We start from the raw sequence: 24397 nt of genomic DNA on the forward strand, positions 1-24397 counted from the left end.
TTTTTCAATGTATGCGCATATATATTGATTTCTATATAGTACTATATATTTCCTAGTTGTGTGTTTGAGTTTTACTAGTCATTTCCGTATAGTAATATCGTATTGATTTTTATGTATCATTTAATTTTAAAAGTTGTGTTAAAATTCTTTAGTTTTTATTTTCTACTTTCATCTTCTACTCATTTTATCTTTAGTTTCAAATTTTGAACTTAATATTCTGTAGGAGAAAAATAGTTTTCTTTCATCTTTTAATTTTTTTAATCTTTAATCTCAAATTTAAACTCTGCTTTATCATTTTTTAAAATAAAAACCAGGATTTTAAGATCATTGGCAATAAATAGTTAATATTAATATTTTTTATTGGCCAAAGAGAAAATTTACATTAAAGACAAAAAAGAAAAAAGAAAGGTAGGCTCATGACATGAAGTTTAAAAAGGATCCGCACCAAAATTGGGTGTCCATGCAACACACCAAAACATTTCTTCTAAAGTCGCAATAGGCAAAAACCGTTAAATGGGTCCCGCACTGACCGTTGGTGTTGGCTTTCTCCTTCACCTCTTAACAGAAAGCCTTTCAATAAATCCACCATGAACAGAAGCCTCTGATCTTTCTTCCTCTTCCTCCTCCTTCCTCAAACCCTAACCCTAACCCTAATTTCCTGTTTTCCATCGTCACCTCTTCCCACTGCCCCACAATTCGCCCTTTTTCCCTCCTCCACATTTTTGTCTTGATCTTATGATAGTGCCATGCAAAGCTTCATTTCTTATGTTTACCAGATCCGCATGATTAATCTTAACCGCCTTTTCTGTGTGATTTAGTTATTGTGTTTTATCATCGAAATAACCTGTGGGTTTTGAGTGGTGGATCAATTCGAGAGGGGAATTTTGATTGGGTGGTGACCATGTCAAACTTTTATGGGGATTACAATCAAAAGATTGATTATGTATTCAAAGTGGTGTTGATAGGCGATTCAGCAGTTGGAAAATCTCAGCTTCTGGCACGTTTCGCGAGGAACGAATTCAGTGTGGATTCAAAAGCCACAATTGGTGTTGAATTCCAGACTAAAACACTTGCCATTGATCACAAGACTGTTAAAGCACAGATTTGGGATACTGCTGGCCAAGAAAGGTAAAAGTTTTTCTTATATATGCCCGAAATTTTCAATTTGTTAATTTCCATAATTGCTAGATTTGATGGAAAGAAAGAATTAGAGTAGAAAATGCCAAGGGATGATTATATTTTGTCTTTTTACCTATCCAAGGAACAATTAAATAATTAAGCAGAATGCGTTTCATCATTTCAAGCTAAGAAAATTAGGAAAATATATACATTGGAAGTGAGGTAGAACTGCGTCTATGATGTAGGGGGTGGAATAAGAATAAGACAGGAAAGTAATATCTTTATGCATTTTGTAATGACGAATTAGTGGTGCTCCAGGCCTCCAGCCTATTGCGACATTCTGGAGATGATGATATATTGGTTGGTTGAAGACCACTAGTCGAAGCCAAGAAATTTGGTAGCTTGAGATTTTCTAATTATTGGTTAATGTGAGGCAGATCTTTATGTTGCTTCCCTTTCAATCAAAGGAGTAATGACAATGGTAAGATTGTTTAGTGTGGACTTAAGTGTTAGAATTTCTATCAGTGATTTGATCCTAATGCTGGTTTGAAATCGTAAAGTGCAATAATATAGCAGCTGAGCTGCTAAGAAATACCACTTTCCAGGTTTTCTCATGTTCTGGGCACTCTAGGAATGGTTTTAGGTGGAATTTAACAGGAAAATTCTTGGTCCTCCAATAAAGACTTAAATTGTTGGTGTCATTGTTGTTGAAGGTACAGAGTCATTTTCTAACAATTAGAGATCCTACAACGTTTTCAGCTGAGAAGAGATAATGAAATGCAATGGCCAGTCACTGATGCCGTTGTGCCTTTTTCTGACAGTTTCCCTAGTTATAAGCCCTTGTTATTCTCTTCCACCCGGACAAAATTTAAATTAGAAAAGAAGAAGAAAGAAGCAAAGAACTATTTGATCCCCACCAGTAAAACATCAAGAAACAATGAGAATGAAGACCTTCCAGAAACATGTTGGAGTGTTGTTTCTGTCTCTTATGGTTACAATGCCAACATTACAGGAATTAGTGAAACAGTTTCCATGTAATTTATGATGCTAATAAGCTTTTCTTCTTTCATTTATGATGGCATGGTACTATAGTTTTCTCAAGAGTACATCAAAGTTACTGCTTCGGTATTTTCTGACTTTGTGAATTGTTTGTTTAAACTTTATGGTTTATTTATTGGGCTGGATTTGTTCATCAAACAAGCACATAAAAAGGATTGCAGCCTAGTATCTTACTGTCCTGGGATCTTAATTTATAGCTGCACCATTTTACTCAATCTTGAACCCACTGCATGATGATTACTGTTTCTTGTGTCTATGCTTTAACTTAGGGAAAAGTTTGATTTTTACTCTGCAGAATCCCTCATGTCATTAGGTAACTCAAATTACCTTTACATATAGACATAGGCAGTCTGGCTCGCTCCCTGAATTTCAGTGATATGTGTTTCCATTCATCTGCATTGCCAAGTTTCTAACAAGAATATCATCTTGCTCCTCCATGACATTTGACAATCCTTATTCTGCTTTCTGTTTCCTTCTTTGTCTTGGTCATGAGCATTCCATCTTTTCCATCAATGGTATCTTCATTTTGAATGTAAACTCAGTTATAGTTTTGATAGCTCATTAAAATTCTTCCTGAATATATTTCCTCATGAAGGATAGGGGATCTGATTAGAATGAAATCTCTTAGAAGTGTTTATCATAAAAGATTCTACTTGGTCTAGTTGTAACCAGGCTTGTTATTCTTGTCTCCTACATGACGCTAGTTTTGAGATGTGTGATAAATTTCCTTCCATTTCACCTGAACAACACCAAAGTCTCATCATTGAGTATGCATGCTACACATTATGCTGTCAATACTCACACTTTTCACTCTTACATACACTACAAAACAAGAGAATGACTTTCAAAGGTTGCCCTAGCATTCCAACTATCAATTTTATTTACCCCAAAAAACGTCTCTATAGTTTTTCCGAGAGATATACTACAAAAACTATATACATGATATTCTTTGAGGTCTTGTATTCTTGAGATGCTCCTTGAATCTGTGCAGGACCATGAAAAATTTTCTGTTTGCATCTAGAAAGTCTAACTGAAATGTGCATACATCCTTTGTATCTTTGGCAATCTCTTTTCCTCCTATTTATCCTCAAGATTGCTTTGTCTTATCCAGAACAAAAGCCCATTGAGAAATGTTAAAAGCTCAGATGAGTTGGCCACACATTTTATCCTGATATTTTGCTATGCAATTCAATTACTGAACATCTATTTTGGGTCACTTAACTGCCATTGTGGTAGCTATCTGCTATTTTTGTGTATGACCATTTGCACAAGCACATGCATGCATGTATTATCTACACTCTGCATATGTGTCTTTTTACATGGATGTCTATACACGTTTGCATGCAATTCAATATGCATGCTTGTATGCATATAACTCATACTAAATAATTCTATATCCACATTTATAAAATCCATGTTAATACTTGGTCATATCATATCATATTCTATATCAACTATTTAATTTCGGTATGTTTTTACATGGATGTCTATACACGTTTGCATGTATTATCTACACTCTGCATATGTTTTTACATGGATGTCTACACTGCAAAGCCACTCTCTCCACTCCATTACTTGAGCACATGGTAGAGCACATATAGAAACTCATGTTCCAATCATGCAGGAAGTAACAGAAGAATACTGTGTTTTGTTATTCTTATAATTGACTTGCCAACAAAATAAGCATTGTGATTTGGTTTGAAATTGTTTTGCTTTAGTGAATCTAATAGCCCTGAAGTTATTGAACAACTATAGAAGTTTTCCTGTTAGACTAGCACTGAACAAGATAAGCAGAATTTTATACTATGATATTGCTTCTTTCTTTCATTTTTTGTCTCAGTCCAATGGCCTTAAATTGACTGGAAATTTTGGTGATATCGTAAATTGTTAAGCATATGATGATATAGAGAATTTTGGCACCTGAAGGGAGAATAAAAATCATAAACAAACACTTGTGCACAACAAAGTAGGTGATAGAAAATTGCTAAAGATTCTTGTCATTTTTGCATTTTATGTTGCCGGAGAGAATTGTTGTTAAGCTAATGTTCATGAATCTGGTACTGTCATCTTTACTCATGCAGATTGTTGCTACATTGACAAGCATACTTAGTTCATTTTTTGAGATTTCTATGGCAGTTCAAGCAAATCAATGAGATTGTCTGATAGATTTATGACTATTTAAAGTGAAAAAAAGTGAGTATTTATCTGAAAAGATCCACAAGTTCTGCAGGAATCAGATTGAATCTATAAAAGAACCCGTCATTCTTTCCTTTATGCAGTATATGTATGCTGGCAAAATTTCATTATCGGTGATGCGCATTTCATCCAATATAATAATGAATTGCATCTTATTAGTTCATTCAACAAAAATGAAACGAAGAAATTTGATTGATTAATTTGTTTTGCATTTTCTTCCCTTACCCATTGATGATAACAATTACTTTGCTTTAGAAGACTAGGCACATAGTAAGTAACAATTAGAGTGCTAATCTTCTTTTTTGACACGGTGATCATAGAGCTCGCATATACTATGAGAACCTAGTTAAAATTAAATCGTTTTCTCTGACATCTGTATAGTTGCTTTGGATTCACACAGTATTTAGTCATTTTAGTGTGTATAGATTAAGACCAAAGTAACACAGCAATGCCTGATGCATTTACAAGCTCTTGGACTGTGTTTGTTGCATCAAGCAATTGCATTTTATTTCCTTCAAATTGAATGGTTTGCTGAAGGCTCCTTCTTTCTGTTCTCCTATCAGGTATAGGGCGGTGACAAGTGCATACTACAGAGGAGCAGTAGGAGCGATGTTAGTGTATGACATGACCAAGCGCCAATCGTTTGACCACATGGCAAGGTGGCTAGAGGAATTGAGGGGGCATGCTGATAAGAATATCGTAATCATGCTTATTGGCAACAAGTGTGACTTGGGAAGTCTGAGAGCAGTGCCAACTGAAGACGCACAAGAGTTTGCTCAAAGAGAGAACCTGTTCTTCATGGAGACATCAGCACTGCAATCCACCAACGTTGAAACTGCATTTTTGACAGTTCTAACAGAGATATATCGAATCATCAGCAAGAAAACCCTTGCTGCTAATGATGAGCTAGATCCCAATGGCAATTCAGGTCTTCTTAAGGGAACCCGGATTATTGTTCCCAATCAGGAGCTGCAAACAGAAAGGAAAGGTGGCTGCTGTGGATGATCCTAATTCTAACAGGCCTGCTTTTTTCTTTTTTTCCAAACTTTGTTTTGATACTTTATTTTTTGCCAGACTTTTTGATTTGTTAATTTAGGTTCTTTTTTGTAATTCTTAAGAAAAGCATATCAGTATTTTTTAGGAAAGGTTATTCATATTCTCGGGTGACAAGAATGACGTAATGTTGATTAATTAACTGGGTGTGCATATCATGGAAAGTTAACATTGAGGTGAATGATAATATCATGGAATGAGGCCCATGTAGTCCTACACTACTACTACTATTACGTTCAAATTGGCTCTGTATGAGATGGAATAGTTGTCTATTTTTATACATTTTAATTCTTTCTTAATATTTTTCAAATATAATAAAAAAATTATATTAATAAATTCATGTCAAATTTATTGTCATCTTTCTTGAATTCAAGATTATTTTTTTATCACGAGGAACTAATTAACCAATTAATCTAAAGTATCTAACTCCATAGATATAAATGAAAACTAAATTCATGTGAGCTTTGAATTAATCATTATACTTAACACCAAACCAAAACATAACGTATAATTTTAACTTTTGATTTCCATAAGATTTTAATTTATTTTAATTTATAGTGGTTTTTCATTCTTTTTTTTGTTTTTTGTTTTACTATTAGTAATTTGTAATTTATGTTTTCGTTTTCCTAGTATCATTAAACTATCGTTAGGGTGAGGGCAAAAGAGTAATCTTAGCAATCAAACACGACTGCGCTTAAGCGCCTAAACTCAAAATTTGAAAATTAGAAAAAGCATGCAAAGCGAAGGAACACATACTTGCACGTGCCAAACATTTTCCTGAAACCACCTGGGAGTGGGATGGGAACTCCTTTCCCCCTATAATACCGCCCATTTTTCGTTTTGAAAAATTTGCCAAACTCGCCTCTCCCTCGAACAACAGAGCGCTCTCTCTCTCTCTCTGTGTCCCCTTTTATCCTCTGCTGAGAGACCCTTCATCACCGTCAAACCCTATCAAGAAAACCCCATTTCTTCTAGAGGTAAATAAAACTAACCCAACCCCTTTTCTCAGTCTTTCTTGCTTTCTTTCTCCTTTTCCATCTTTCTTGGAAATTTCAGATACCCATATTCGTTTTCTTGTTTTTTTTTTCTTTTCTTTTTTCAGTCAGTTGAAACCATATGCAATGGCAGATTCAAGAGACAGAATCACGAGAGCCGTTGATATAGCAGAAGTCTTCGCTCGAAGACGGTCTGGGCCTTTGGGAATTCTCTCGGATGAAGCACAGGAGTTGTTAGCCTCTCCTGTTCAACGACCGGTTACTCGTAGGCCAATGGGTGTTGCTGTGACTACTTCTACGTCGCGTGGGGGAGGGCTCCGCAGGGGTAGCAGTTTTGGGACCCCAAGATCCGGGATTAGAATAGGCCGTAATCTTTACCGATCGCCGGCTCCGGGAAGAGAGAATGCTCCAATGGGTGTCATGGGGCGTGGAAGGGGTCGACTTACGGGCAGTGTGTTACCTTCTTGGTACCCAAGAACTCCTCTCCGTGATATTACTGCTGTTGTGAGGGTAATGCTTACTCTTTCTCTCTCTCTTTTTTTTTTTTGGTGATATGTTGCTTAAGGGTTTTGATTCTGTATTTTGATCTCTTTCTTTGTTTTTTATGTTCACTGCTAAAGGGGGAAAACATTGATTTGTTTTTTTTGAACTGCACTAGTTACTTTTGCCAAGAGATGCTTGCCATAATAATTATTCAACCCCTGATTTATGAATTGTCATGGTTCGGGCTTCATTTCCTTTTGGTTGATATGTTTAGGTCGTTTATTGAATACTTTCATATGCAATCTGATTGGTTTTGGTAGTTATTGTCTTTTTTTCCCTTTATTTCCAATATGTTTAATGATTGCTGAATTTTGTATTACCATAGAAGTTGCTTGCTTGAATGAGCTCGATTTTACTTACTCAGGTCTGGGTTTTTATCCACTTGTTTACTGTTAGATGTTCATGTAATTGTCTTCATTTCGTCAAGTGTATCTTTAGGCTCCCTTTGTACTTCTTAACAACCCGTAGTCTATAGCTACAGTCAGTAAGGGATGTCTAGTTCTCTCTGCTTTCTAGTTTCTAGTAGTACATGGATTCATACTGCCAGTTGGTCTATATGCTATGTAGATTTCAGTCTGATATATTTACTCCAGTTGCTGTATTTTTTATTTTCGTTTTTTTTTCTGATTGTTGGTATATGGGTTTCATCAGCTGTGTTAATGAGATGTCCATTCATTACACTGCCCTGTTACAATGTCATCCTTTCAAAAAACCATATTGGTTCCCTATCCTTTCAGCCAAAATGGAGAGCTTCATGTCGTACATTGGATTAGGCGCTCAACTTGAGCTCCAACAGAATGGCCAGAATTTATCTTTGTTTTCTGTCTGTCAAAGTTGGAAAGAAATTTCTCATTTCTTTCGGTTGTTTATTTTGAGGACAAGCCTGATTAGCTTAGGATTTGTTGGACTGTATAGGATTTGAGCTGAAATAGGGTATGTTAAGATAATTATATAAATTATTTTGTTAAGAGTTATAATACAATACTATTACCTAGTTAGATTACAATATCTAGTTAAAAATTATATTATAATACTATTGATTAGATAGAGATAGATTATGAATAGGATTAGTTATATATATATATATATTTTTATAATTTTATAATAGAAGAGTTCTCGTCTTTGTAATATGGTTTTTTTTTTTTGTTGTTTGACTTGGGGGTTTTCTTAGGCTTGCTGAGATAATTAAATTGATGAGAATTTAACCAGGCCATTGAAAGGAGGAGAGCTCGTTTAGGAGAAGGCGAACGCCAAATACTTGAGAGCCCAACGTCGCAAGATGAAAGGGTTCTTAATTCAAATTTATCATCAGGTGTTCAACTCGAGCACAATTTCTCCACTCCAGCTTCAACTGCCAGAATGAAGCCTTGCCCTCAATCAGTCCGTAATGTGTCAAAGATTTTGCTTAATGTCACGAATCAGAATGGTGAGGAATCAGAGATTCTTACACCCCAAAAGAAACTCTTGAACTCAATTGACACTGTAGAGAAAGCTGTGTTGGAGGAATTACAGAAAATGAAGAGGACTCCCAGTGCCAAGAAAGCAGAAAGACAAATGAAAGTCCGCACACTGATGTCAATGCGTTGATGTTTAGCGCATTATGCAACCACTAGGATTGGGAAGACAGCATCAGTTAGAACAACTGGAAGGCTAGAGATTGCAAGCCACCTTGCAACGGGAAGCTGGCTAATCATCCTCTGATGATATGTTTACATTGTTGAACTCGGATACCAGATAGCATAGATACTTTCTATCTTCTTTTACAGTTCGACATATTACTAAATGACTCACTATAGGATCAGGTGTCAATTTTCCTTCAATCCTCGCTGAAGGCCCTGGTAGAAGATTGGTAAGCAATCTTGTTTCTTCTCTCCATTTTTTGAAGGGACCAGTGTAGGAATAGAAGGATTTGTTTCAAAATCATGTAGATATACAACTTGTTTGGACTTGCCTCACATTTTTTCTTGGCTCTATATTCATGTTACCATCACCATGTACTAATGAAGTGTCATAAGATTGGATTTTAACAAGAATGGATCTATATTCATGACTTTTCTTGCATATTGAAAAATAGAATAATGATAAAGCTGTTATGTATTTCATTAATTTCCTGAAAGTAGCAGGAACTGGTTGTTAATTAAAGTTGAATATACCCTTGACCTGGCCTTTTGGATTATTCTAACATGATTCATAATATGGTCAAGTTCAACCTGGAAATCTATTGGCCACATGTCCTGTTTCTTTGATAAATAATGTAGTTTGAGTATGGTTTTGGGTGACGCAAAGGGTAGTAGGAGGGGATGTGGGTGTGGATGATGGCCATGGCAGGGTGTCATGAATCTTATATCAAAATGGGATGGGATGGAGTTGGGTTTTAGATTTATAAATAGAAGTCTATTTTGATTGAATATATCTTTTGGTTGAAAATGTGAATTTGTGACAAGTGTTATCAAAGTTAAAATATAATCTTTCTTTTTTTGATAGTATAGAATATCATTAATTTCACTTTAATAAGAGATTAGGTGAGTCAATTTTTATTTAGCAAACATGTTTTTTGAATTAAAACGTGGACAAGTGAGACATGGTACTTTCTTCTTTTTTTTTTTTTTAATTTTTAACAATATTTTTATTTTTTTCTTTTATGTATTTTCTTACTTCGGGCTTACCAATCCAAGGTCTAATAATTGTGGGCTTTAAATCTAGAGTAACAGATTGGCCTTCTAACTAACAGGGTTTAAACCCAATTAACAGTTAAACCTTAGACTCAAGTTAAAATAAGTCCAAATAAAACAAGTTTTAAAAACTTAATACTCTGAACTAGACTAAATATCGGTAATCATTCAACTTGAAACTAAAATTTACACTGAATGACTCTATACAAAATGGAATGTCTACCCACTTTGCTGGTTTCTTTTTTCTCAATTAGTAATTTTACTTACTAAAATTATTAAAATACCTTGAATTTCAAAGTTAACATATATTTCTTTACATGTAAGGGTATCTTTATAAATTTATTGGGGTATATTTATTTACATAAAAAAAAATTGAGTAATGCTCTCTTTGTTTTCAACGAAGACTTTTTCAATTGTTTTGAATTTTTTGCTTGTTAACAAATAGAATGGAAATCTCGTAAAAATATTGATTTTGTCATTTTGTTGTAATGGTCCCTGATGATGGAGTATAAAAGCCAAAGAGACTAGAGTGGAACAGGTCAGATAATTGAAGGTTAGTACATCATTTTTAGGCGATGGGGACTATTTCTGCGTAATGCACGAGGGCCACTGCAATTTTCTTTTGTTGTTAATTAGAGAGGACCACTCCAAATCTCCATTTGCTTCTCCCAAATTGCCATACCAAAGACAAATATTAAGACTTTCCTAGTTATCAATGAAACCCATATTTCCATTTTTCTTTTGGCAGCAGATAACGACCAAATTTGTAATTCGTCCATGGTCCCTGCCCTCAGTCTCCCTCCATGTTTGTCATATGCAGGGAGCAAACTTTGTGGAACAAGATTCTCTCCTAACAATTTCAAGGACTTTTTTGAGCATTGAAAAACTTGATTAAATCATAAACGATACCGCATGAACCAAGATAATAAAATGAGACGATTTTAAAAATAAAGTGTTTTCGAAAATAACCATATTTTTAATTTTAACTGTTTTTATTCAAGAGAAATTTTTTTTAATAAAATTATCTTCAATGAAACTTTCTCATATTCAAGTGCACATGTTGAAAAAAATATTATTATACATAATGTTGGAAAAAGTTGTTACACACTATATTTAAAGTGTTTAACTCTAAGAGTTTATTTTCTAATGAAATACAAAGACATAGACCAAATTACATGTCATGTTTAAAAAATAATATTATTACACTTCATGTTAAAAAAAAATGTTGTTATACCATGCTAAAAAAATGAAAAAAAAGTTGTTATACGTCATATTTAATGTATTTAACTTTAAGAGTTTATATTTTAGTGAAATACAAAGATAAAGATCAAGTGGTTTAAATTGGTTCTGTGAATATAAACTAATAAACTCAAAAACATACATTAATGTCATATTTGCTCTTTGGTTTGTAGATTGAAGAAGATATGATGAGAAATAGATAAAGAGAGATGACAATGGTGATAAAATTAGAAAAAGCTGAATGGCGAGAGAGAGAAATCGAGAGCACAGCAAACAAAAGTGGGGGAAGGAAGTTGATAAAATTAGAGAGAACTAGATGACGAGAGAGAAATCGAAAGCACAAATAGATGTCGGAAAAAGAAATCCGGGGGGGGGATTTTTTAATTTGTTTGAAATAACTTAAAGGGTATTTTTATCAAATTATGATAAAATTAGATAAAAATAGTTAATTTTGTATTAGAGGCTATTTTTTAAATGACCTTATGAGGTTAACAATTTCTCATAATTTTCTTTAATAAAATAGTTGTATACGCTTACATGATACATCATTTGTTAATATAGATGTCGATTCAGGATTTGATCATGTAAATAAATCAATCACACCATAGCTTTGTTAATTGAAATATACTCAAAGTAATACTTATAATTAATATTAGCATGGACTATTTAATATATATATATATATCGATATATATATATATCTGTGTATATATTATATATATAAATCCTAAACGATACCGGATGAACCTAAATAATAAAATAGTTGTATATGCCTATATGATACATCACTTAAAGTTTGCAATTAGGATTGGATCATGTTAATAAATCAAAGCACAATATAGCTTTCTTAATAAAAATATACTCAAAATTAAATAATTCTTATCATTATTTAGTGTATACATGCATTAGTACGTGTTATATATTAATTATTTATTTATTTGATGAGAGCGATGGAAATGGAATGTATTCATTGATTATTAAACGCAAAAATTAGGGATGAAACTCTATAAAAGCATGTTAAAAGTCCAGCATTTACAACACTAAGAAAAAGAGAAACAGCCCTTTCCAATTTGCCATGGCCATCATATCTAGTGACATTCTCTATTACCCTCTCTTTTTGATTTGGTTCATCACTGCTCTCCTAGTCCACTCTTTCATCAAAAGATTCCTGAAGCCTTCTCGCACCCGAGTTCCAGACCCACCGAGCCCCCCTGCACTCCCATTCGTCGGTCACCTCCATCTAGTCAGCTCCGTCCTACCCAAATCTTTCCAAGCCCTAGCTGGACGCTATGGCCCTCTCATGCAGATCCGTCTGGGTGCATCATCTTGCGTTGTTGTATCCAACGCCACGGTTGCAAAAGAAATCTTCAAAACTCAGGAGCTCAATTTTTCTTCCAGGCCCGAATTCGGTTCCTCAGAGTACTTCATTTACAGAGGTTCAAGGTTTGTCCTGGCCCAATACGGTGACTACTGGCGTTTCATGAAGAAACTTTGCATGACAAGGCTCCTGGCCGTCCCTCAACTAGACTTGTTCACCGACATCCGAGACCAAGAGAAGGTCAAGCTCGTGGAATCCGTGATGAAATGTTGCAAAGAAGGGAAGCCCTGTGATTTGAGCAGCGAGTTAACCACCCTGACGAATAATACTATCTGTAGAATGGCAATGAGCACACGCTGTTCGGGGAACGATAACGATGCTGCTGAGATTAAAGAGTTGATTCGGACATGTTTGCAGCTTTCAGGGAAGATAAGCGTAGGAGATGTATTGGGTCCTCTGAAGATATTGGATTTCTCTGGAAACGGCCAGAAGCTTAAGGCAGCGTTGCTGAAGTATGACCGGCTGGCGGACAGGATCATCAAGGAACATCAAGAGGAGGCGATGAAGGGTTTGGATAAGAATCAAAGGAAGGATCTGTTGGATATTTTGTTGGAGGTTTGCAAAGACCCAACTGCTGAAGTGAAGATTTCCATGAAGGACATCAAGTCTTTCTTGCTGGTAAGTTCTCTACCTTCTTCTAGAGATGTAAACATTGAGCAAGCAAGATAAGTTGTTAGATTAGGACTATGAAAAAAAAATCCATTTTTCTTTGTTGTATTTAATGTGGTTTAAATTAACATAATAACTACTATTTTGTTTGGTCAATTAATTTAATTCGCCTTTTAGTCATTAATGAAAATACTCAAATTAATCCCAAACCCAAATCAAATTACATGATTAACGTTATTATTAGTTAAATCTTGAATAAAATTTAAAATGTTTTTAACTAAAAATGAAATAGCTAGATAGGCTCAAAAGAATCAGTAAAAAGCATTAAACATCTTTTCAAAAATCTTGTAAGCAAACTGAATAGAATTTCGAATTCAATTGGGTTTTGAACTATTTACTTTCATTATTCATTTTTGTTTAGTAACTAGTTTGGTTCAAGTCTATTTTTCGAGTTTTGAATTGAATTGATTAGATATTAATAAGTCTGATTAATTTGATTAGATTGAATTTATTAGTTATATTAATAATAGATCATTGGACTTTAGGACATAAAAATAAGAAGAAGTGTATTACAACCCATGATCTTAGGTATAAGGTGAATTACACAACTCTATAGTTAAGAAATTGTACAAGTTAATTAAAGGTGTAATTATAAATATAACATTACTTGAATTCGACTCATTTAGAAAGTAAAAACTCACCAATCATCAAACCCTTAACGTGAACCCCATCAAATTTTATTTTGAAACAAATATATTTGACTGATCATAGACTAATTAATTTCCATCCACTTTAGATCAAATGGTAGATATATAAATTAAATAGACTATACTTAAATTTATGAATTAATTAACTTAATTATATCCCTTGCGTTTTCAAGGCAAAATCCTTGACTAACTTGATGTATACATGAGCACGTAAATACTTTTATAGAATTCACACAATTTTATGTTGTTAATTAAGTCCTATACATTCCATGCTATAAACAAATTGATTATGTATAACTGATCTTTGAATGCGGATGATAAGGATATATTCATGGCCGGAACTGATACATCCTCCGCAGCCATGCAATGGGCCATGGGGAAGCTCATCAACCACCCAAAAGCCTTTCAGAAGCTTAGAGATGAAATCAATTCGGTCGTGGGGCCCAACAGGCTAGTCAAAGAATCCGACGTCCCGAATCTTCCTTACCTCCGGGCAGTCGTAAGGGAAACTCTACGGCTTCATCCTTCAGCTCCCTTGATCATCAGGGAATGTGCTGAAGATTGCAAGGTCAATGGCTTCATAGTGAAGGCCAAGACCCGAGTTTTAGTCAATGTCTTTGCTGTCATGAGGGACCCTGATTCATGGACAAATCCTAATGAATTCGAACCTGAAAGATTCCTGGAAAGCTCTGATGAAAGAATTGGAGAGCATCAAATGGAATTCAAAGGTCAAAACTTTCGGTTCCTTCCTTTCGGGAGCGGTCGGAGAGGATGTCCCGGAGCCTCCCTTGCCATGTTGGTGATGCATGCAGCTGTGGGATCCTTGGTTCAGTGCTTTGATTGGAAGGTGAAGGATGGGGAGAAGGTTGATTTGAGCCTAGGATCAGGGTTCGCTTCAGAAATGGCTCGTCCACTCGTGTGTTACCCTATTGCACGTTTTAACCCCTTTTGAGAAAACATCATGAAAAAGTTCAAACAAATATTAATAGGAGCTTTGTGTTTGGAAATTAGTATTTCTTTTCCAACTGCCTACTTAATTTTTTAGTTTAAGTTTCTGAGTTGCAAAAATTTCCGTTGTGTATGTATAAAGGTTGTGTTGTGTACGTTAAAATATAAGTTATTGTGTTTATCAAAAAAAAAATACTGTGTTTTTTATTATATATATGAAGAAAGAAAAAGTGAGAAATGAAAGTTTTGAGGTAAGAAAGAAAATTACTTATTATTCTATTTACGTACTCAAGATCATATGTACTTTAAAAAAAAAAAATCATCTCGATTTGGCAAACAAGTCGTAGCTTAATTGATGCAAAAGCCATTGCAGGCTGTGGGGTTCGAACCCACGCGTACTTATGTACAGAAGATCTTAAGTCTTCCCCCTTAACCTCTCGGGCAAACCTGCCGTTGATCATTGAATCGCTTTATTATAAATTTACCATAGGAAGAATCCAATTAATTATACCAGTCACTATTTTAGTTTTACAATCTCTCGTATCTTTTTATACTATTTATATTTTTGGTTGATTTAACCATTGGATTTCATACTCTATTTACGTAGATCATGCATACCAAATTTTAAATTAATTAAAAATATCTACCTAATTGTTTGATATAATAAAATTTTGATCTTAATTTGAATATATATAAAAAAAGACAATATTCATAATTGATATGATAAAAATATCGGATTGATAAGAAAATTTACATATATATATATATATAACGAGCCCAAGTAGATTATTAATCTAACAGTTGGTTTGCTAAAATATTAATATGGTACTAAGTTATAAAAAGAATAAAATACTAATTAATTGTATATTAATGTAATTTAATCCCTCCTCTCTCTCTCTCTCTCTCTCTCTCTCTCTCTATATATATATATATATATATATATATATATATATATGTATATACTGCTAAAAGGTGTAAAAATATGAACTAGTAATTAAGTTTGGAGATGAGAGCTTCAATTCATTGACTTTTGAAAAGGGAAAAACAATTCATACATATAATAAATATATATATATATATATATATATATATATATATATATATATATATATTAACATTGTACGACCAATTATTCATGGTTTCACCCGCGAGTTCAGATCCTAGGAAATCAAAAGTTAGTGCTCGGTTCCTTGAATCAAGAAATTAAATATTGAACCAAAAATCAAGGCGTTAAGAAATTTGAACTCTAACATTGTTGTAATTTATTATTATAATGTATGGAAGCTATGAACTATGCCCAACCAATCATCGAATTCCCCTTCAAATAATCTTCGTCGACTTGCAACCCCATGTCCTAGGGAATCGAGATTCAAGTGAGTCAATTGCAAGCTGTAATTAACAAACTATCACAGTCCCAAATCATGTACTTGATATGATTTTAGTATATTGGGGGCATGTGACTGCATGATAGTGTTTCATACATGCATAAAGTTTGATAAAACAATAGCTTTTTTTGGGTGAAGATATAATTAATTCCTTATGTTCTGAAAAATAAAATTCAAAATTTTTTTATTTGAGAGAAGACGAGATTTAAATTCTATTAAAAAAGAAGATAAATCGCATACCAATTATTGAATCAAATGTTAAAAAACAAAATCATTACTCACTAATTGATGATAAATAATTTTGTAATTTATTTTGTCTTTACAAGGACATTTAAATGGTTATTGGTATTTAATTGAAATTTTAATTTGAAGATTAAAGATTTAAAGTATTGAAATGTGAAAGGTGAGATTTATGAGATTAGAGATCGGTTACTTCATTTTATGACTCAATTTATTTAGGTATGTACAAAAAAAAAATTCATTCAAAAATATAGTATTAATAAATTATTGAAATATTATACTATATGGCGATGATAAGAAATATCATTTATGTGCAAGCCTTTTATTACCTTTAATACGATGAAAGTTTATATTTGTCTTTCATTAGCAATAGCACCTGCTGCCATGGCCACAAGCACTAGGTTGTTGCACTATAGCAACCCTTTCTTCGTTTCCATTATTTCAATTATCATCGTTTATTTGCTCATCAAACTATGCACAAAACCAAAATCCTCCGTCCACTACCCTCCCAGCCCTCTAGCACTGCCCATTATCGGCCATCTCCACCTCCTAAGTTCCTCATTGCCCAAGTCTTTCCAAACCCTAGCTCGCCGTTATGGCCCCCTCATGCGCATACACATAGGCCAATCTATCTTTGTTGTTGTTTCAGATGCCGCTGTGGCGAAAGAGGTCCTGAGAATCCATGAGGGTGAGTTCGCTTCCAGGTTTGAATTTGGTCCAGCTGAGTACAACATCTACAAAGATGCTGGTTTCATCACCAGTCCTTATGGCACGTATTGGCGGTTCATGAAAAAGCTTTGCATGACAAAGCTCTTTTCCGGGCCACAGCTGGACAGGTTCAACCACATCCGAAAGGAGGAGATTATGAAACTGCTGCAATCATTAATGAAGAGATCTAGAGAGGGGAAATGGTGTGATTTGAGTGCGGAGTTAGCCAGCTTGACCAACAACTTGATATTCAGGATGGCAATGGGCAAGAGATTTTCAAAGGATGGGAATGAGGCTAACGAGATGTGGAAGTTGGTGGTGGAGATAATGGGGCTTGCAGCAAAGCTAGGAGTCAATGAAGTGCATGGTTTGTTGAAGAAAATTGACCTTTTCGGAAATGGGAAAAAGCTTAGAGAGGCACTTGAAAGGTATGATAGGCTAGTGGAAGAGATCATCAAGGATTATGAAGAAAATGGGTTGGATATTGGTGGGGGAAATGAAAATCTGATGCATATTTTGTTGGAGACTTATAGAGAAAAGAATGCTGAACTGAAGATAACAAGAGATCAGATCAAGTACTTCATTCTTGTGAGTTCTTAATTAGTTATATGCAATTGATTTGTATTGAGCTACATATGGTTAACAAAAGCTGACTTTTTTGGGTTGTATAGTTGCATTATTCTATCATTAGAGAAAGGAAATTACAAGTGATATATACACACACGCAACTTTTATTTAGATTTCAAAGCCGTTTTCTAGCTAATTTTCATTCTTTTTCTTTTCTTAAAATTAATTAAGCTAATTTCTTTGTGTCAAAATTTTGGTCAAACAATCTGCTATCATAATCATTTGTGAGTAATTAAATTTTAAAAATTTAAGTTTTTGATCCATTGCTTGAAAACTCAAACTTTTAAAATAAGTGAGTGGTCTTTTGACTCAGGTATTAGTTTTGAGATTAATCTTGATATTTAGTTACTAATTCTTCTTTTCTGTTGCTTTTTTCTGTTTTTGCATGCTATTCCTGTTTTGCTCTATGAATTTTCAGTTAAAACTGATGCTTTTTAATGTGCAAAAAATAAAATCAAACAAAAAAAATGAAAAATAAAGTCTAGCTAGCTGGGATAGTTTGTATCATTTCCATGTATGAGCCATAAAGGGGAGAAAGATAACCATTTGCATGGTGTATCATTATGAAGTATAAAAGATGAGTAAGACAACAAATTTGGGAGAGGGAAAGTTATTTTTGGATTTGGGAATGGTACGTTTGATAGCTACTTGAATCCAATTCCACTCTGTTGCTTCGAGCTAGGGAGTTGTTTAACTATTTTAACCAAGAATAGAGCAGCAATTAATTGTTACTTGAACACCGATTTTTGGAAAAGAAAATTTTTTATTACTAATTACAGCAAATATGTGACAGGAGTTGTTTATTGCTAGCATCGACACTTCATCCGCAGCCATACAGTGGGCCATGGCAGAGCTCATCAACCATCCGAAAGTATTCAAGAAGGTAAGGGAAGAGATTGATTCAGTTGTGAAGTCCAACAGGCTAGTCAACGAGTCAGACGTGCCAAACCTCCCTTACTTGCAAGCAATCGCCAAGGAAACCTTGAGGCTGCATTCTCCGGTGCCTATATTTCATAGGGAATGCACCAAAGACTGCAAGATCAATGGCTTCGACCTCCAGGTCAAAGATAGAGTCCTGATCAATGCTTACGCTATTATGCGTCACCCGGAAGCGTGGAGTGACCCGGATAAGTTTCTTCCAGAGAGGTTTTTGTACAACTCATCAGGAGAAAACAATGGTGAATATTTGATGGAAATCAAGGATCAGGGTTTTTGGTTCCTTCCGTTTGGGGGTGGTAGAAGAGGATGCGCTGGTTCCTTGCATGCTTATCTAGTTACGCATGGGACAGTTGGTGCCTTGGTTCAATGCTTTGATTGGAAAACCAAAGATGGGGAAAAGGTTGATATAAGTGTTGGGTCAGGCTTTTCCGGCGCAATGGCACTTCCTATGGAATGTTATCCTGTTTTACGTTTTGATCCATTTCAGAAATGAAAATGGTAAAAGTAAAGTGGAGATTTAAAGTAGTATGTTTCTGAATGTTCCAAGTATTGTTGTTGGCAATGTGAAGTAATTAAATAAATGCTTGCAAGCTCCGAGAGCTTGCATGGATTTGGGTTTGGAAATGTCTGGGTTATCAAATAAGGTATTCCTGGTTTCCTAGGAATACTCTCAAAAAGTGTAGTAAACTAGGACATAGGAAAAATTGTAAGCTTATATTTGATTGGAACACACTCTATCATTAAATCTGTTTCTTTTTTTTTTTTTCTCTTGAAACAGCATTAAATCTATTTTCTGATGCAATGAACAGAGTCATTTGCATATTCTGTTTTTTAAGCATACTCTTCTTGTTCTGCTTGCCAAACCCAGGGTTAGGTTTTATTTATTTGACAATATTTAAATATTAAGCTAACACATCCAAGAAGAAGGCACCGAGGAGGGGCAGAGGATTTCTATTTCCAAAATTTCTTTATTTGAATGATTTATCTGGATTAAACTTTAGGCTCTTAAGTTAATAATAAGATTATAAAGTAAGAATATACATGGAATAGATTAGCACTGGAAGGAGAGCAGGTATCCATTACACTTGATAATTAATAAAATTGTGGTTAAACGGTGGGTCGGTGTCTGTCATTTCTTGGATTAACACTGTCTGCCTTGATAGCCAAGTCCAATTATATATGTCTGATACGCCAAGCTCCCCATATGCAAAATTACTTCTCTCCATCTGCCATACCACAATTTCATGGCGCCTACTGTCATGGACTACTTCTACCATTTCTTAATCCTGATCATATCTACTCTTCTGCTATGTTTCTTGGTTAAGTCTTTCAGGAACTTCAAGTCCAAAGCCAAGTATCCACCCAGCCCTCCAGCTCTACCCATTATCGGTCACATTCACCTGTTAAAATCCGGATTACCTACGTCCTTTGAAGCTCTTGCCAACCGATATGGTCCCTTAATGCAGATACGCGTTGGAGCTACTAATTTTGTTGTTGCCTCGGATGCAAAATCAGCTCAAGAAATATTGAGAACGTTTGACACTGATTTTGCCTCCAAGTTTCAACCTGGTCCGACAACTTACCACATATATAAAGACAGTTCATTTACTAATGCTCCTTATGGTGCGTATTGGAGGTTCGTGAAGAAATTATGCATGACTAAGCTGTTTACAGGTTCACAGCTTGATCGGTTTATCCATATTCGGGAGCAAGAGACAAGCACGCTCTTAAAATCGCTGCTGAAGAGGTCTAAAGAAGGTGAGCCATGTGACTTGGCTGAAGAGCTAACAGCTTTGACAAATAACATGATTTACAGAATGGCAATGGGAAGGAGATGCTCGAAGAATCCTAATCAAGCCGCGGAGATCAGAAAATTCATAACAGATAGCATGAAATATGCGGCAAAGTTTCATTTTGGTGAAGTGTTTGGTCCTTTGAAGAAATTGGACCTCTTTGGAAATGGGAAGAGGCTTAAAATGAGTCTAAAGGGATATGATCAGCTGATGGAGCAGATTATGAAGGATTATCATGATAACGAGTTGAAGAATTGTGAAAATGATCAAGAGAAAGATGTGATGGATATTTTATTGGAGACCTACAAAGACACAAGTGCTGAGGTGAAGTTGACTAGGGATCAGATCAAGAACTTTTTCATGGTAATTATTTCTTGCATAATTTCTTATTTGAGAAGAATAGTTTCAGAATATTGATTAATGTTCAAGTTTAGTTTCAGTTGCAGTTGATAAGCTTAGTCATAGGCTAAATCTTATTATTGAGTTCAAGCTGTCTTTCAATTATTTAGTTAGCAGAAAGCTCAACTTCAATCCACACTTATCAATTTAAGTCATGGTCGCTAAACTAGGACTTTTTGTCCTTTTGTTTTCCCTAAGATCATCTTATTAATTTAGCAGCAACCAGGAGCTCTAATTCATAGTGATTTCAATCCATTTTTTTTTTCTCTTTTTGTTATGATAATATCAATATTCCACTTCTGCTTTAAGCCTTTGACATATCAAATGTGATGATGAGATTTCATCTAATCTGATCAATTTCTGCCATAGGAAACACCAAGGTAAAAAAATATTAATTTCATTTTGATGGTTAATTAAGTTGGGGAGGAGTGACCGTAACTCAAGACCTCCACTGATTTATTTCTTTAGAATATCAGTGCGTTGTTGTGTTACTGCTATTTATCCTATCATATGAAAGCAACAAAAAAATGCTGATTGAACATTCATGTCTGATATAGGAACTATTTATGGCTGGTGTGGATACAACAGCAGCAGCAATACGATGGGCAATGGCAGAGCTTATCGATCATCCCCACATATTCAAAAAGCTTAGAGAGGAGATTGACTCGGTTGTGGGGAAAAATAGACTAATCAAAGAATCTGATGCCCCAAAACTCCCTTACTTACAAGCAGTAGTCAAGGAAATCCTAAGGCTACATCCTCCAGGGCCATTACTCCGCCGACTTTCCAACAAAGATAGCAAGATCACTGGCTTTGATCTCCGGGAAGGGACTAGGGTTTTCATCAACGTCTACCAGATAATGAGGGATCCAAATATATACAAGGAACCGGAAAAATTCCTGCCTGAGAGGTTCTTAGGCAACTCTACTGAAATCAAGGGTCAGGATTTTCATTACCTTCCATTTGGTAGTGGAAGGAGAGCTTGCCCTGGTGCATCACACGCTATGTTCGTGATGCATGCAACCATTGGAGCCCTGATACAATGCTTTGATTGGAAAGAAAAGGATTTGGAGAAAACCGACACTGAACTTGGGGCCGGTTATTCTGGGGCATTTGCACTCCCCCTTGTGTGCTATCCCATTACCCGCTTTGATCCTTTTGAGGCATAAGTCCAAGATTTGATAACTTGTTTTGTGTAAAGTTGTTGATGCTAGTGCTAAGGGCAAGGAGCTGATTGGAGCAAATTATATACCTTACCCTATGAGTTATGTGTCTCACTTGTAAATTTTAATTAAGGGCACATCAGAAACTGTAAGTTGAGTGAATTTTTCTTTCACGTCTATCACTAGAGTTTTAATTAAGAAGGTCACCATATTAAGTTTGAAGAGATATTAGTGTAATTCCGAAAGTTAATCTTATACTACAAGGTGCATTAGATAATAGAGTATAACAAAATTAAATTAAATTCGAAAAATTTGTTCAGCTTGTTCTAACCTGAACTTGATTTGATATTAAAAAAAAAAAAACAATCATACGAATCCAAAATAATCTAAATATAAAAACAACTTAAAGTTCATTGATCCAAACTCGAAATAACTCAAATTTGATTAATTTGAAAAATTAACTTGAAATGATCCGAATTTAAAATATCTAATCAAATTTAATTCAATTACATTTTAAAAGAAGTCAACAGCTTGAATTTAAAATGCTTTTTTTTTTAAATTATGCAATTTTATTGCTTGATGCCCAAAGAAAAAATTCCTTGGACTAATTAATACAAAATACAAAAAGGAAATAAAATAACAAAATAACCCCTAAGAATTAAGAACCGGATGTAGGGATCGGAACCATCTCCCAAGCCTTAGACACATCAAACCCAATCAGAGTACAAAGAATCCCAAAATAGTTGATGTCCTAAAGCATAAAAAAGGTCAACAACTTGAATTTAAAATGATTTAAATCTATATAAATCAACTTTCAAATCCAAATAATTCAAATTTAAGATGAATCAAATTTGAGATACCCGACTTGAATCCTATTTGTCCAATTGTCACCTCTACTAGATGGAGTATATCAATATTACCAAACACAACTAATACAAACCGCAAACTAGAAAGAGAAGAGTTAATGCTTCTGTTTTTTTTTTTAATTTGTAAGATTTAAGGGTATGATTTATATTGTTATATTACATAAATATATGAAAGCTATTATCTATTATATATTATATAATTGTATCAAACTTGAAGACATATTACGCACTCAAACATTTAACTCTTTGGTTGGTGCATGATTCCTCTACTTAAAGAGTATGATTCAAATTTTTCTTCCCCAAATAAAAAAAAAAAACTTAAAGACATCATACGGGGAGATGAGAACATGATGAAAAACTTTTAATTTCATTTGTTGATATTTTTGTTTTTTTGTAAAATAATAGAAAAAATGTAAAAAGTAAATAAATTAATTAAAAACAAAAGACAAATGTAAAAATAAATAAACAAATTAAAAAAAAAGACAAATGAAGAAAAACAAATAATAAAACCATCAACCAACAGAGTTTTTAATAAGTTTCGATTTTCGGATTAGTTTAGGGTTTAATGGGTTGTGGGTTTAGGCTTGGACAAGAAAAATGGTTTTGGCTTTTGGATGTTTGGGTGGATAAAATTTTCTTTGATTAGTTCTTATCGTTTCCTTTGCTCTCATTTACATTAATGAGGGATATTATAGGTCAAATTTACATCAGTGTACTATAGATTCATATAGTTTTTTATTTAAAATAATTACATATTTTATCTATAATCTTTAATATTGATTGCTTTATGTTTTATTTTATTTTATTTGTTTGTCCATAAAGAGTAAATATTAAAAGTACCAATCAAAAGAAGAGTTAATTACAAGCAAGATATGGTTCAACAGCCCAACAAGCTAGAAGGACCGAAATCCAAAATTCATTTTTCCAAATCTCAGAAAATTATGTAAAGATCGAATAATTAGACGGCAAATGTCTTATATGATCATCATTAAAAAAACGAAGACATTAAATAAATCGAATAATGCAACTCTGATTACATACGTCTGTAAAGATTTTCTGGACCACTTTAGACTCCATGGACCGCTAATAAAGCTTATGGTAGCATAGCATATTTTACTCAATCGTCTCATTCATAGAAGAAAAATTCGAGAAGCTATGAAAATATATACGAATTAATTAATTAATTAATGACCTTAGGAATTATTTAAAACTATTGGCAATTATTTTGGAAGTCCAAAAGCTTTTGGCCAAATTAGTTCCTTTCGTCCTACATTACATCAAACTCGAATGCATTTTCACTAAGCCATGCCAACCAGCACATTAGCCTTACAATTAGATTGATACATTTCCATTATGGCCAAATCATACCAAGGGGACCATGCATGCATGACACATACAATAATTAAATTTTAAAAGAGTCTTTGTATCAAAATTGTCATTTTATCCAATTAATGGTTCACTATATCTCTTTTTTTAGAAGAATATTTTCCATTCCGTACCAAAAGAAATTAAATACCATATCAATTTGGGACCCATGTTTCGTCCAAAAATTTTTTTAAAAAAATTGGGACCAGTGTCATTTTCTCTACAGTCTTAATTAATTGATGACTATGCAACGCATTGATTGCGACAACTTAATTATGTAATGCTCGTATGAGAAATATAAAGTTTTCATGGCACATCAAATTAAACTCCAAATAAATGAAAATTTTGCTTGTAGTCAATTAATTAATCTTCTAATTATTAAATAATGTAGGTA

At 34.1% G+C, this 24397-nt stretch overlaps 5 protein-coding genes and 1 non-coding gene across 6 annotated transcripts; 5 read left to right on the forward strand and 1 right to left on the reverse strand.

Annotated features, from left to right (window-relative positions):
* Positions 488 to 5571, forward strand: LOC18599053 (ras-related protein RABA4d). Its single transcript, XM_018121132.1, has 2 exons — positions 488 to 1128; positions 4938 to 5571. The coding sequence occupies exons 1-2, from the start codon at positions 902 to 904 to the stop codon at positions 5377 to 5379; spliced, it is 669 nt and encodes a 222-aa protein (XP_017976621.1). The 5' UTR covers positions 488 to 901; the 3' UTR covers positions 5380 to 5571.
* On the forward strand, positions 6272 to 9026 carry LOC18599054 (protein POLYCHOME). The gene is made up of 3 exons (XM_007028862.2): positions 6272 to 6404; positions 6530 to 6932; positions 8175 to 9026. The coding sequence occupies exons 2-3, from the start codon at positions 6549 to 6551 to the stop codon at positions 8550 to 8552; spliced, it is 762 nt and encodes a 253-aa protein (XP_007028924.1). The 5' UTR covers positions 6272 to 6404; positions 6530 to 6548; the 3' UTR covers positions 8553 to 9026.
* On the forward strand, positions 11937 to 14627 carry LOC18599055 (3,9-dihydroxypterocarpan 6A-monooxygenase). The gene is made up of 2 exons (XM_018121117.1): positions 11937 to 12872; positions 13893 to 14627. Exons 1-2 carry the CDS (start codon positions 11952 to 11954, stop codon positions 14520 to 14522), a joined length of 1551 nt encoding a protein of 516 aa, XP_017976606.1. The 5' UTR covers positions 11937 to 11951; the 3' UTR covers positions 14523 to 14627.
* On the reverse strand, positions 14887 to 14969 carry TRNAL-UAA. The gene has a single exon. It is a non-coding gene; the product is annotated as a tRNA-Leu (tRNA).
* On the forward strand, positions 16528 to 18910 carry LOC18599056 (3,9-dihydroxypterocarpan 6A-monooxygenase). Its single transcript, XM_007028864.2, has 2 exons — positions 16528 to 17439; positions 18272 to 18910. The coding sequence occupies exons 1-2, from the start codon at positions 16528 to 16530 to the stop codon at positions 18908 to 18910; spliced, it is 1551 nt and encodes a 516-aa protein (XP_007028926.2).
* On the forward strand, positions 19662 to 21911 carry LOC18599057 (3,9-dihydroxypterocarpan 6A-monooxygenase). The gene is made up of 2 exons (XM_007028865.2): positions 19662 to 20573; positions 21167 to 21911. Exons 1-2 carry the CDS (start codon positions 19662 to 19664, stop codon positions 21776 to 21778), a joined length of 1524 nt encoding a protein of 507 aa, XP_007028927.2. The 3' UTR covers positions 21779 to 21911.

The sequence above is a fragment of the Theobroma cacao genome, chromosome 5, assembly GCF_000208745.1.
Source record: "Theobroma cacao cultivar B97-61/B2 chromosome 5, Criollo_cocoa_genome_V2, whole genome shotgun sequence".
NCBI classification, from domain to species: domain Eukaryota; kingdom Viridiplantae; phylum Streptophyta; class Magnoliopsida; order Malvales; family Malvaceae; genus Theobroma; species Theobroma cacao.

Excerpts from the sequence above, each read along its gene's own strand:
- LOC18599053 (XM_018121132.1), top strand. The coding sequence starts at position 902 with ATGTCAAACTTTTATGGGGATTACAATCAAAAGATTGATTATGTATTC. Across the intron at positions 1,129-4,937 it reads GATACTGCTGGCCAAGAAAG|GTATAGGGCGGTGACAAGTG; the intron begins GTAAAAGTTTTT and ends TTCTCCTATCAG.
- LOC18599054 (XM_007028862.2), top strand. The coding sequence starts at position 6,549 with ATGGCAGATTCAAGAGACAGAATCACGAGAGCCGTTGATATAGCAGAA. Across the intron at positions 6,933-8,174 it reads ATATTACTGCTGTTGTGAGG|GCCATTGAAAGGAGGAGAGC; the intron begins GTAATGCTTACT and ends GAATTTAACCAG.
- LOC18599055 (XM_018121117.1), top strand. The coding sequence starts at position 11,952 with ATGGCCATCATATCTAGTGACATTCTCTATTACCCTCTCTTTTTGATT. Across the intron at positions 12,873-13,892 it reads ACATCAAGTCTTTCTTGCTG|GATATATTCATGGCCGGAAC; the intron begins GTAAGTTCTCTA and ends GCGGATGATAAG.
- LOC18599056 (XM_007028864.2), top strand. The coding sequence starts at position 16,528 with ATGGCCACAAGCACTAGGTTGTTGCACTATAGCAACCCTTTCTTCGTT. Across the intron at positions 17,440-18,271 it reads AGATCAAGTACTTCATTCTT|GAGTTGTTTATTGCTAGCAT; the intron begins GTGAGTTCTTAA and ends AATATGTGACAG.
- LOC18599057 (XM_007028865.2), top strand. The coding sequence starts at position 19,662 with ATGGCGCCTACTGTCATGGACTACTTCTACCATTTCTTAATCCTGATC. Across the intron at positions 20,574-21,166 it reads AGATCAAGAACTTTTTCATG|GAACTATTTATGGCTGGTGT; the intron begins GTAATTATTTCT and ends TGTCTGATATAG.